The following is a 12648-nucleotide window of genomic DNA, read 5'->3' as shown; positions in this document are numbered from 1 at the left end:
GTGAAATGTTCTATAATCTTACAGGACTTCGAAATTATTGAGTAAATCCTGATTTTAAGTTGTTATTTTCTTCCTGCTCTTTTTCATGTATTTAGTTTTTTGTGACTGTGTTTTGGGTTTTTTTTATAATTGTTAAAGAAATTTCATTGAAATATATGGCAAGGGAGTTATTTCTCTCTCTTTTAGTTACCTAGTTCTGATACCAAAACAACCATCCAGTAATAGGATACAACAGTGAAGGAGTGCCCCATGCTTTTGAAATTAATACTTGTCAGTATTGATCATTCAAAAGGAAAAAGAGCCTGACTTTGTACTTCTCTTCTGGAAAATTAAAGCAGCATTTTATGGGAAATATGTTTATTTGCTTTTTTGTCAAGAGTTAGTTGAGATGATCAATACTATTCTCTTTATCAAGCGATTTGGTTTCAACTTCCAGCCTAAAAGCACATCAAATAACATACTATATCGACTCAGTTTAATCCGTACAAAACAACACGCTATGGTTTAAGTTTGGGATTAAGTGTTGGACACACACCTGGTGCAGTGACGTCCTTTTTGCGTGGGTTGAATGCAGTAATGTATCCATGGATATTTAGAGATGTTGGTAGGTGGATTATGTCACATTGGAGAGGGTCAGGCTAGTTGTTTTCCCTTGTTTCCAGTCTTTACGATAAACTAAGCTGAGTGTTTCCTGGCTGAAATACTAACTAGAAAGCAAATAATATTTCTCAAAATGTCAATCGATTCCTTTTATAAATGAGGTGAATGACGAAACATTGAACACACCATCTGGAAAATGTGAAAGGACTGAGCCCTATGTCACTTTATCATTACAAGAGCTTATCATGTGAAAAAAAAAAAAAAACAATTCAAGACAGTAGATTTATTATTGCCTACTGTGGCAGTGCCCAGAGTCAATTTGGAGAAATTAAATATTTTACTGTACTTTAAATGATAAATATTAAAAAGATAAAAATAGCCCATGGTAAAGCAGAACACCCTACACATTCCATACTGTTAGGAAAGTTAAGGATTATTTATGAACATACAAAGAGGGTTTTAGTGCAACAAATACCATGCACCATGGGGACATTCAATAAACAGACATGACCATTCATGAATGAGATAATACTCTCTCACTGGGTTGTTAACCAACCTGGGATAATAGCTTGATCCGATGTTACGCTTTAAGTCCAGAGCAGGTTGTGTGTGGGACCTTGCACCCAGAAGGGGAACAGCTGAGAAGAAAGCGAGGGAACCAGAAAGAGAACAAACAGTCAAACAACGGGACTCACCACAGGAAAGCAGATCCAGTCTCTGGACTCCCCTTTGGAGATCTTTGTCATCTGTGCACAGGGGGTCTGCAGCTTTTTCCAGACACCACAACAAACACACACAGACAAAGGTACAGTACTGGATGTATGATGGTGATTTTGTTTTCAGCAGGTACTTAATACAGAAGAGAAACATATTGGATTCACACAAACGGACACAACATTCTTACTGTTGCATTTGCTGTCAGTTATCACTTTTTATTATTATTATTATTTTGAAAATCGTAGTTTTAAGGGTTTTGGGATAAATCTGGCAGGGACATTTCATAGGTTGTCAGTTCTGTTACATTTAGTATTCCTGTGTAATCCTCACACTCTCAGATGCCTGTGCAGTATACCAACAACGAATCCAGTTTCTTAATTGGTCTGTGCCTGTGTGTGTGGTACAGTAATACTGAACAGAGAAAAGACTTATTCACACAGTTATATTATGGGGACCAGAGTTTTGTCCCCATAAAATCGATCCTTTATTCTCTAAAGTCTGAACAACTTTTAGACATTTTAACGAGGTCAGGTTTGGCAGAAAGCAGTTTAGCTACACTAATCAACATTTAGATATTAACAATGGATCAAATAACTACATGTAATGTGATTACGACTCATATAATTATTACCTGGTGCTGCAGCTCAAGTCTTCAGAGCATTTTAGTGTTTTTTAGCTCACTGTTTTGGTTTTACAGCCAGCATCTTAACTGCTCACTGCTCGCGTCAAATTCTTCCCAGCCTCAGCAGCAGTTTAAAAGCTCTAAAAACCGTAGGCTACCCACCTGGCACCAAACAAAAGACAAACAAGATTAGTGACGCATTTAGGAGCTAAAGAGCCAAATATTTCCTTCAGGAGTTGTTGGAAACCAAAACAGAGCTAACAGGTGAGTGAATACTGGACAATGGTCATGGTCAGAAACATGACTTCAAATTAATGCTAATGTGGCTCAGTCATGTCTACTGCATGTGTAAATCTCCAAATAGCTAGTTTGCTAACATGTTAGCCATAAGGAGATAATATGTGTATGTGTTTTCAGCTTGCTGTACTGCCCCCAAGTGGACAAAAAATATATTAACGTTGATGCAGATTTAAGTCAACACAATGTTCTTACAAATGACAAAAACTATTGTGTGTCTATAAAAGATCAGTCACAACTGGTGAATACTAATAAAATACTGCTTTCCTTTAAATGATCCCCATTATGAAAATCTAATTCTTTTTTACACAGAATCTTTTGATGAAGTTAAATGAATGGCTTTCAAGCGTTACTGTTTTTATGTGTGACCTTCAGGGCACTGTCACGTGGATGAAGCTAACCGTGATCAGACATGATTAAAAACCCATTTCAGAAATGACTTACGGGCATCCCTGTCAGGTCTGTTTTATTGGGCACTGGTCTGTGATCCCGGTAAACTGTCTGTGTAAGAGGCAAGCATTTTGGTTTCCTCTTTGTTTACACTTTGTTTAAGCATATATGCGTTTGTGTTTGCCGACAGGAGAGAAAATGAGCACTGGAAGACTTCAAAGTGGTGGGAGAGACAAGTGCAGGTAAGATGCCCATACAGACCTTGTCCTCATCTTCTTTGTCCTTCAATGGTCTTGTAAGAGTACAGAGTAGGAACAAGAGAGACAAAATGGTGATGAAAGTAAATATTAGAGAAAGCAGGGACCTCAGGTAGAAAAGAGTGTATATAGAGACAAAAAGAGTCTATAAAAAAGAAGGTATAACCAGCTTGTACAGTGTCTGAATTACCTAACCTTTATAAGTAGCTTTGAGGATTCTGATTATGGGTCTTTGTGGTCTTTGCTCTATAATAAAACTTAAATAGTCTCCCATTCATCATTCCTCAGTGGACCGGTGTGAACCCTTTCGGTTATCCACTTAACACTTCTGCTTGCTAAAGAATGTGCCCTAAGTCTCTCCATGTGACAGTGTTACATGAAGTGGCAGGGAGAACTGGGGCACCAAAGATTAGCATTTTTTATTTTGTAAATGGCAATCTCTTCAGGTTGTTTCCATCCCTTTTGTTCCTTATATAGTATTGTCCCCCACAGCTTTCCAAAAATGAAAACGCTGTTGACTTTCTGCTATGATTTATTGTTTGAACTCTGCCATCATAGCAGCCATTTTGGCATGAAATAGAAGGGTAAACAGACACAGGTGTTACCAATGATACTCAGGGAGCTGCTATTTTGCATTTTGGCACACTCTGCTACACTAAATGGAACAGAGCCTTAATTAGTGTCATTCGAAACACCTGTGTTTACCCTACTATTTTATGTCAAAATGGCTGCTGGGAAACATGTCTATTCTGGAACTAAACCTTGCATCTAAATTTGAATATCTCAATATATATATTATGTCACCAAATTCGTCCTGTTGTTGGCTTGCTATGATACAGGGCTGCACAGTTAAAAAAAAAAAAAAAAATGATTTTGCTAAATTGGAAAATCCGTAAGCCAAAATGATTTTCAATAGAAAAATGGGAAATTTAATTCCTAAACCTTCTTGGTATGGAAGTTATAGCTGAGAGGATCAGCGATACTGAATACAATTTTTGAATGTGCCTCAGCATTATGTCACAACACTGATGGTTTTGACATCTTTAAACCATTTAAGTATTAGGCTAAATGGGTTGGAGTTGCTTCATGCATTGTGTGCTTCCAAATCTTTTATACAATTTGTCCACTAATAACGGTGTTGAAACTCTTGTTAATTGGAATTATCTGAGCTTTTGTTCTGAGGAGAAAAAAATAAAAGGACTGTGTCAGAGTGTATGAAACTGCATTTAACCCCCCTCACTTCTCTCTGGATTTACAAAGATAACCTTTCACCTATATGAGGAGAGACTGGATTGAGGCCCAAAGAAGCTAATGCTATTGTGTGCTGTTGTCCTCTCACTAATGCATGGCTATAATTGCAGTGTTACATGCATTGTTCAGTGTACTCAGCGCTGGTTGTAAACCTCTTAGGGATCTGAAGGGTTACCCAAAGTCTTGCAACAATACTCACAATGATGGAGGATCAGCCTCCGGTCCTCCTCTTCTACTCTCTCTGACTGCACACACTCACACACTGGCAAATGCACGTGTTCACATGCGAATCCTGCCTGCGATTATAGTCCAAATCTGACTCATTCTTGCCCACATTCCTGAGTCGACCCCATTGCTTTGTCCGTCGTTGCTCCATTGCTGCATGACCACACAGGGCTCTGCCACAGAGAGGATTGCACCAATACAGGCAAGCTTCTCCCTGGACTTTTCAAGTTTATCATCCTGGCCAGTTTGGAGGACCGATGCGCATGAGGAGAAATTTGACTAACTAGGAATCAGACTACGTTATTTCCAGTCGTCTGAGCAGAGTGGAGGCCTCTTGCATCATATGGCTGGAACCAAACCTACCAAAGAAGTCTGAAGAGAAATTCTTCTGCTGGATTTTTCCTGTTGCATTTGCAGGACAGCAACTTGTTTTTTTTATTTGAGTGACCTTAAACAACCTTCCTGACCTTGAGTGCATACAACAAAACTAACACCAGGAAGACTTTTTTTGTGTCTAAGATCCAAAGATGGACCCCTTGACAGACAGTCCACGTGTGCGCTCAGATAGCATGAGTAGTTCAGCGTCTCAGGGCTCAAGGTCCAAGACGCTCCTCCGCCATCGTTTGACCCAGCTGCTGACCTGCATTGAGGACATGAGCTCTGACGATGAAGCCAATGAAGAAGTGTCCCGCACACTGGATGAAGCGTTTCAGCTTTGTGGGCGCTTTATCCCCACTGACGCATTCAGGTTGAAACATGCTCATTCACACATACATACAAAATACAAGTTCACACAAATACACACACACAGGAAGTGTTTAAGTCCTCTGAAATAATCAAGAACTTATTTGACTTTCACACCTTCTCCACCACAAAGACAATGACAGTTTGGCACTTAGTGGTTTCCTATTATACATAAACGATTGAAAAAAAAATGTGGGTGTTTACTTGATTATTTTTCCACTGTCACAAACAAACTGTTGCTGTATTATATGTGGTGGACATGAATAGGTAGCAATGTAGAAATGAAGTACAACTTAAAATATACTAATATTAAAATGGTTTGTTTTCCAGTGTTATTGCTGTTAATATATTTCATAGAAAATGTTAAACAATTACTCTGAAGGGAGTGCATTTACAACAAATGTAGCAATGCAACTAATATTTGTCAATATTTTCTCTTTTTTTCTTTACCAAACACTCTGACAGGTTGCACATGGTGACCTGGAACGTGGCCACAGCGGAGCCTCCTGAGGACGTCATCTCTTTGCTGCAACTAGACGTCCAACCCCCCACAGACCTCTATGTGATTGGGTGAGAAACGACAATTTAGAATCTGGAATTAAAAACTTAAAAAAAGCCAGGAATTGGACTGAAGGATAAAAACATATCTTTTAATCACTTGGGTGTGTTCGGTGTGTGTCAGCCTGCAGGAGGTGAATGCTGCCCCTGTGAGGTTCTTCTCTGACCTGCTGGTGGAGGACTCTTGGAGCCACGTCTTCATGAACACTCTGGCACCTAGAGGCTTTGTCAAGGTGAGAGAAGACCAGGGGAAAGAAAGGGAAATAGTACTGTGTGAACTGATATGAACAGAATGCATGTGTGTGCCTAAATAGCTGGTATGAATAATAGTGTCTTGAAGGCTACTGTATGCCTCTAAAAATGTATATAACCATGGGGTTACTTTAGTTCAAAATCCTCAAATACTTTATTTTTGACACTGTGTACTTACAGTTTGAGAATAGCCATATCTTGTTTCATTAGTTTTTTATATTATATATAATGTATATAATGCAGTATATTTAGATATTCTCATATAATAAAAATCACAGTGCATAACATATTTGTAATTTGAAACTATATAGAAAATAAAAGGGAACATATTTTAAATTTTAAAAAACTGAACAAATTCAATAAAAAATAATAAAATCTATCTCAATCTCTGTCTAGGTCACATCAATAAGGATGCAGGGTTTGCTGTTGCTGCTTTTTGCCAAACAAATTCATCTCCCCTACATCAGAAACATCCAGACCACCTATACTCGTACTGGCATCTTTGGCTACTGGGTAAGGAAACACACTGGTTAACCTTTATAGACAATAGCACTATTAAATCCTGAACACCAGGAATCCCACTGGCATCAGATGCTGTAGAGTTTAAACACATTATGAAAGGAGCATTGTGTTTGTTTAGTGGAATGTGCAGCAGCTTTGACAGAATGAAATCACAAAGAAAGAACTACACAACACTAAAGCTGGTGCATTACACTGGGGCAAACAAATGTCTAATCCATAATCCAAGTTATTTTGGAAAGGGGGATTAAGTGGTGGTTTTAAACTGCAATATGTTGTATTTTATTGTAAATACTGCAGTAAAATGAATCTGTATTTTTACTTATAATCACTCTGCATTTGCTATTCCTAAAAGATAAAAATGTGACTTTAAACTTCTGCTTTACCTTTCATTTCACATTCTGTATTCCTCCTCCTCTGTCAGGGAAATAAAGGAGGAGTGTCCGTGCGTTTTTCCTTCTATGGCCACATGGTGTGCTTCCTTAACTGCCACCTAGCAGCTCACATGAACTACGCTCTGCAGCGTGTTGACGAGTTTGAGTACATCCTGGAGACACAAGACTTTGACATCTCTGACACCCCACATGTCCTGGACCACAAGTCAGTACCCCTACACAGAGGCACATAAACAGCCAAACACACTATGAAATATAAGCACTGAGGGTTCATGTATAGCAGGTAAATTAAGACTCCTTCCCTCTCACACACAGGGTGGTCTTCTGTTTTGGCGACCTGAACTTTCGTATCGCAGACCACGGCTTGCACTTCCTCCGCTCGTCCATCAACAGCGGACGCCTTAATTTGCTGTGGAACAAAGACCAGGTGACGCACATAAACATGTACACACACAAACACACACACGCAATAATGCACACTCACAAATTTATTTCCTGTTCCTGCAGCTTATCATGATGAAGAAGAACGAACCTTTCCTGCAGGAATTTGAGGAAGGGTCATTGAATTTTAAGCCCACCTACAAGTTTGACCGTAACTCTGATACCTATGATACCAGGTAACATGTGCAACAAACAAATGTATTACACAAAAATACTCTTTCTCAAACTTAATCTGTGCTCTCCGTTTCCGTTTTGAATTTTGCACAGCACTCCGAAGACATGGTTGGGTTTTAAGTAAGACTATGGATTTTTTTGTGTTGCATGCCCCACCTTTATTTATTTCTTTGCCACTGCACCATCCTTGTCCTTTTTCCCCCCACTTTTGCCCTCGCATCTTTAGCTGAAACAAAACATGTAACCCCTGAGATGCATTAACAGGAACCCAAAGCAGTAAATCCTGACATAAGAGATAAAGTTAGGATCAGCTCTTTCTGTGAGTTGCATCCATTCCTGACACTAGCACCATGTATGTGTCTCTCTCAGAAAGAGCACTGTGGCATTGCCCCTAACCATGTACAGACCCAGGCCCCTGCAGCGCTGCAGCACCACCCTCCTCCTCCTCCTCACCTCCCTCACCTGGGGGATGCTCTCTGTCTGGTTGGGGGCCTGGTACAGGGAGCTAGACCCGCCAAGGTGGGTGTCTCCATAGATATGTAGGAATAAGAGAGGGCCCCGTACTATAGAATAGGCACCTTGAAGGTTATATGACCTACAATCATTCGTCCAATAACTGGAGACATTGATATAAATGACAAGGCACAAAGGGGTTTATTAGACGTAATTACATTGATGTATTGCAGACATGAAGAACTGAGACATCCCCCTCCTCCACCCAGCACCCCACTGTTTGTTCTTGCATAATGTATATGTTGCTTTTTATAGTGAACGTTTATAGATAAGCTTTAATACTATGTTCAATGGTATTCTCCACTCCTGACATCCATAATTTTTCCACAGCATGCTACACTGTAGGTATAGATGTGCATTGCACGTGTGTGTGTGTGTGTGTGTGTGTGTGTGTGTGTGTGTGTGTGTGTGTGTGTGTGTGTGTGTGTGTGTGTGTGTGCACGTGTGTGTGTGGTTTGTGTTCTTTAACAGCACTGTTTCCAGTATTTTTGTATAAAAATAAGAACTGTTAGACACAAATGGAAATCTGACATATCGGGTAAGTATCGGAAACAGATAACTCAACTCATCCTAAAATTGGAAACTGGTATCAACACTTGCCTTCGCTTCCTTCAGTGGCAAGAAAAGGAAACCTGCCTGGACCGATCGGATCCTCTGGCGGATCAAACCCAAAGCCCCGCCTTCAGAGGATGATGATGAGAAGGCATCGACTTCTTCTGACGATGGACTTGATGAGTATCCACTCCTGGTCACTCAGGATAAATACACCAGTGACATGAGCTATGGAGTCAGTGACCATAAACCTGTCATTGCAACCTTCAGTCTAGAGGTGAGAGGAGAGGATGGTGTATGCTAGGGCTTTGTGCTGCTCAGTTCTGTTAATCCCTACATATAAGCCTGATTCTACATTTTCTACATTGTTAAAGCTCATTCTCTTGTTCTCTTGTTTTTCTCACAGCTAAGGAAGTTCTTTGACACAGCACTGGTGCACATATCTCCTGAGGGTGTATGGAGCGCCGACCAGAATGCACTTCTTAACTACACCATCCAAGAGGACTTCATGTCCTCCACATGGGACTGGATTGGCCTGTACAAGGTACTGGGACAGACATAGAGGGCAAATAAACCAACAATATAAAACAAGACAGATTTGAACTCATGAGGTTGGTCTCCTGCAGGTGGGATTCAAGAGTGCATCTGATTATGAAACCTTTGTGTGGGTCAGAGAGGCTGAGTTGCCAGAGATAAACGAAGTCATACAGGTAAAGTGCAAGTGGGGTATTTGCATCATGTTTGGGCAAATTCTTTATGAATGCATGCTCATTAATATGTGTGTGTGTGTGTGTGTGTGTGTGTGTGTGTGTGTGTGTGTGTGTGTGTGTGTGTGTGTGTGTGTGTGTTTTGGTTGCAGATATCGATGGATAAGGATGAGATCCCTCTGCTAGGTGGACAGTATCTTTTGGGTTACTACAGTACAAACATGCAAAGCATTGTTGGCCTCAGTGCTGACTTCCAGGTGAGTGTACCACTAAAACATCAGTTGTTATACTTTATACTGTCAGTACCTTTTTAACATTTGTTAACCTTGAAGAGGATTGGGTCATTGCCCTATGATACCTCTGTCCGTGCTTAATAACATTCACTGTTGCCAGAAATAAACAAAGCGCTTAAAGGACCAGTGTGTAGAATTCACTGGCACCTAGTGGTGAAGATTCAAACTGTAACCATTTGAAAACAGTGTAGCCATCCAAGTATGTAGGTGAAACAACGGTGGCTATGAAACTCCAAAACGCAAAAATAAACATAAAGTGCGCTATCTAGAGCCATTGTTTGGTTTATCTGTTCTGGGCTACTATAGAAACATAGTGGTTCAACATGCCAGCCTCTTTGGAAGATAACCCACTCCCTCTGTATGTAAAAAGACTCAATCTGAAATAACAAAACCACAACAATTCTTATTTTCACGTTATTTTACACCAATTAAAACATTCCAATGAATATTATATTCCATTTCTGCCAATAGATCATCATAAATGTTACACACTGGACCTTTAACTAACACTGAAATATGTGATACCAAATAGTACAAAGCACAGTTTCTATGAGCAATTGTAAAATAAATAAATGAACTACTAATAGAAAATGTAATGGGGATATTTGTACCCATTAACACACTGTTAACACAGCAACTCCATAGGATATAATAATCATTATATTGGGATTTTGGATATCTGGTTACTTCACTGAAGTGTCATCATCAATAAATATAAGATTCTTCCCCAAATACAAACATATAATATGTTAATCACCATTGTATTATCTGAGGGACCAGGTGGTAGCAAGTATTACACTATGTTATACACTCAGTGGCTTTATTATTAGGTATGCCTGTCCAATCTAATGCAATCAAATACCACTGTTCTGCCATAAAGTCTATTTTTATGATGCCTGTCACAGAGGTGTTGATTCAATTATATGTTTTAGCATTGAGGTCATAGTTAGTAACAGTGTCTACTGGACTGCATTACATATATAGGTGTTAACTAATATTCTACCCACCCTGGGTAGGAAGGAAACAAACTAACCAATTGAATTGCAATAGATTGTACAGATGTACCTAATTAGATAACCACTGAGTGTATATTCGCAGTAGGAAATGTGTTTGTTTTGGTCTTGCAGATTCTGGAGTCAAAGCGTGCCATCATGGAGGGCCTTGTTCCTGAGAACATCAACGGGCTCAACAAATAAGAAATAATCACATCAGTGCCACATCTTATTCCTCTCCCCTGGAAATTCACACATAATTGATTCAGATTTTCAGATGCCCTAATATCGTTTTCTTAATCTACAGGATAAGCTGACTTAGTCGTTAAAGGCCAGCACACTGTGCCATCACATGGACCGTAAACTTGAATGTGTTCTTTCTAACTTTGCCTTGAAGGAGTTCACTTCAAGTCAGATTCACTCTTGCTGGAACAGTTATAACCACAGGCCTTTTTTAAGAGCAGGATACATGAACAATAAGTTAAGTATTGTTTCTGAAAGTAGAGGATATGCAGCGCAGGTCAATAGAGTCAATACAGAAAATAGATATTGCTTTGGTCTACACTCGTGCCAGTGCAATTCTATGTTGGTGCTGGCTGTTCTTCTTTATCTGTATTGCCATAAAGCAGAAATATGCATCTGGTAATTGAGTCTTGCTATGGATTATTTGCACCAACTATCGGATCCAAGTGTTTTAGGGTGGAATTATAATGATGAGAGAAAGATTTAAAATATAATGCACACATGAATTCCTCTAAGAACATTTGATGTAAGATGTGGATGTTGATGTAGACCTGTCAATGTCATATATTGCTTTATAACAAATGTATGCAATAATGTAAGTCTAATGTGTATCATGACAGACTCTAAGGCATAATATTATATATTGAATTTAAGTGGATTTAAAGATTTTAATTAATTATTTATCTATCTTGCTCTAAATGTCTTAACTGTAGTTTCTCACACTAGTGCAATACAGGATGCCTTTTCTATTCCAATGATTGATGATTGTTGTCATAGAAGTGTCAAAATGTATCTGTGTGTGTGTGTGTGTGTGTGTGTGTGTGTGTGTGTGTGTGTGTGTGTGTGTGTGTGTGTGTGTGTGTGTGTGTGTGTGTGTGTGTGTGTGTGTGTGTGTGGGAAATGAGCATTTAGATTTAGTAATCAATGTATTGATTTGGTGATGCCTACGTGATTCTCTGTGTTTACGTTGGGGGGAAGTCAGATCAGACTTACACTGTAATACTTTCTCCTACATGTGTGTGGAAGTGTGTATATTTGATTGACTGATGAAGTGAATAATGTCACAGCAACAGAACACAATCAGTTTGTGTATTTGCATTACGTTATCCGTTGTTGTAAAGACCGTATATGAAGTGATGTGACTTCTTTTTAAAATGTTCAAACAGGACTTCTGTTTTCCTCTTAATGAAAATGTGTTAAACCCCCCCCCAAAAAAATGTTTGAAGTCTAATTAAAACTGAAAATTTCAAGCAGACTGTTAAGGTTTATTGACATATTAAATAAGATTTGTGATTGTATCGTATTCATAAAAATCATACAACATGTAACTATAAGGTTAATAACGGATCAGTGGGACAAGTGAGAGTTCTAAGTAATGTAAATGACCAATAATTCAGCCCCTCCAGACAAATATTAAGACATATGGTCTGCGTGGAAGTGTGTCTGATACGTTTCTTCCACAAAAAATGATAATTTCCATATTAAATACCTCAAAAAGGCCTCTATCTACTCCTTCTACCTCATTAAATCTATAAATATGCAAATGTTGTTCATTTCTGCTGGACACAAGATGTCCCCTACTTCACTGTAAACTCCATTCTGTGTATGCGCAACGGTGGCTTCAAGTTTCTACATCACACTTGTAGAAGTTGCATAGTGGACCAGATTTTCTTTTATAAACTATCTGTGATGTCACAAATGTTAAATTAAAAAAAAGTAAATACAATTTTCAATAAGCACATAGAAACTTTCCACTTTTAGCAGATTAATGAGAAAACATCCTTCTAGTGTCAAACTCTGCACATGCATCATTCTGCACAGTGAAGCTCAAACGTCCCACTGTAGGAACAGCGGAGGGAAAGTGAAGAAGAGTATAAAGCAACGCGGCAATCTGTCAGAGAAACTA

The 12648-nt window shown here is 39.0% G+C and overlaps 1 protein-coding gene across 2 annotated transcripts; it reads left to right on the top strand.

The window, feature by feature from the left end:
• The first annotated feature begins 1202 nt into the window (after positions 1-1202).
• On the top strand, positions 1203-12242 carry inpp5kb (inositol polyphosphate-5-phosphatase Kb). Of its 2 annotated transcripts, XM_051400918.1 has the most exons (13): positions 1203-1405; positions 2817-2868; positions 5569-5673; positions 5786-5894; positions 6310-6426; positions 6857-7032; positions 7143-7254; positions 7335-7444; positions 8571-8784; positions 8914-9051; positions 9134-9217; positions 9367-9471; positions 10635-12242. In XM_051400918.1, the coding sequence occupies exons 2-13, from the start codon at positions 2825-2827 to the stop codon at positions 10701-10703; spliced, it is 1383 nt and encodes a 460-aa protein (XP_051256878.1). In that variant the 5' UTR covers positions 1203-1405; positions 2817-2824; the 3' UTR covers positions 10704-12242. The 2 variants fall into 2 exon arrangements, with proteins under 2 accessions (XP_051256878.1, XP_051256877.1); XM_051400917.1 differs by lacking the exons at positions 1203-1405; positions 2817-2868 and adding an exon at positions 4412-5107.
• Positions 12243-12648: the final 406 nt, after the last annotated feature.

The sequence above is a fragment of the Dicentrarchus labrax genome, unplaced genomic scaffold, assembly GCF_905237075.1.
Source record: "Dicentrarchus labrax unplaced genomic scaffold, dlabrax2021, whole genome shotgun sequence".
Taxonomy (NCBI): Eukaryota; Metazoa; Chordata; class Actinopteri; family Moronidae; genus Dicentrarchus; species Dicentrarchus labrax.
This window is presented reverse-complemented; position numbering and strand designations above follow the sequence as displayed.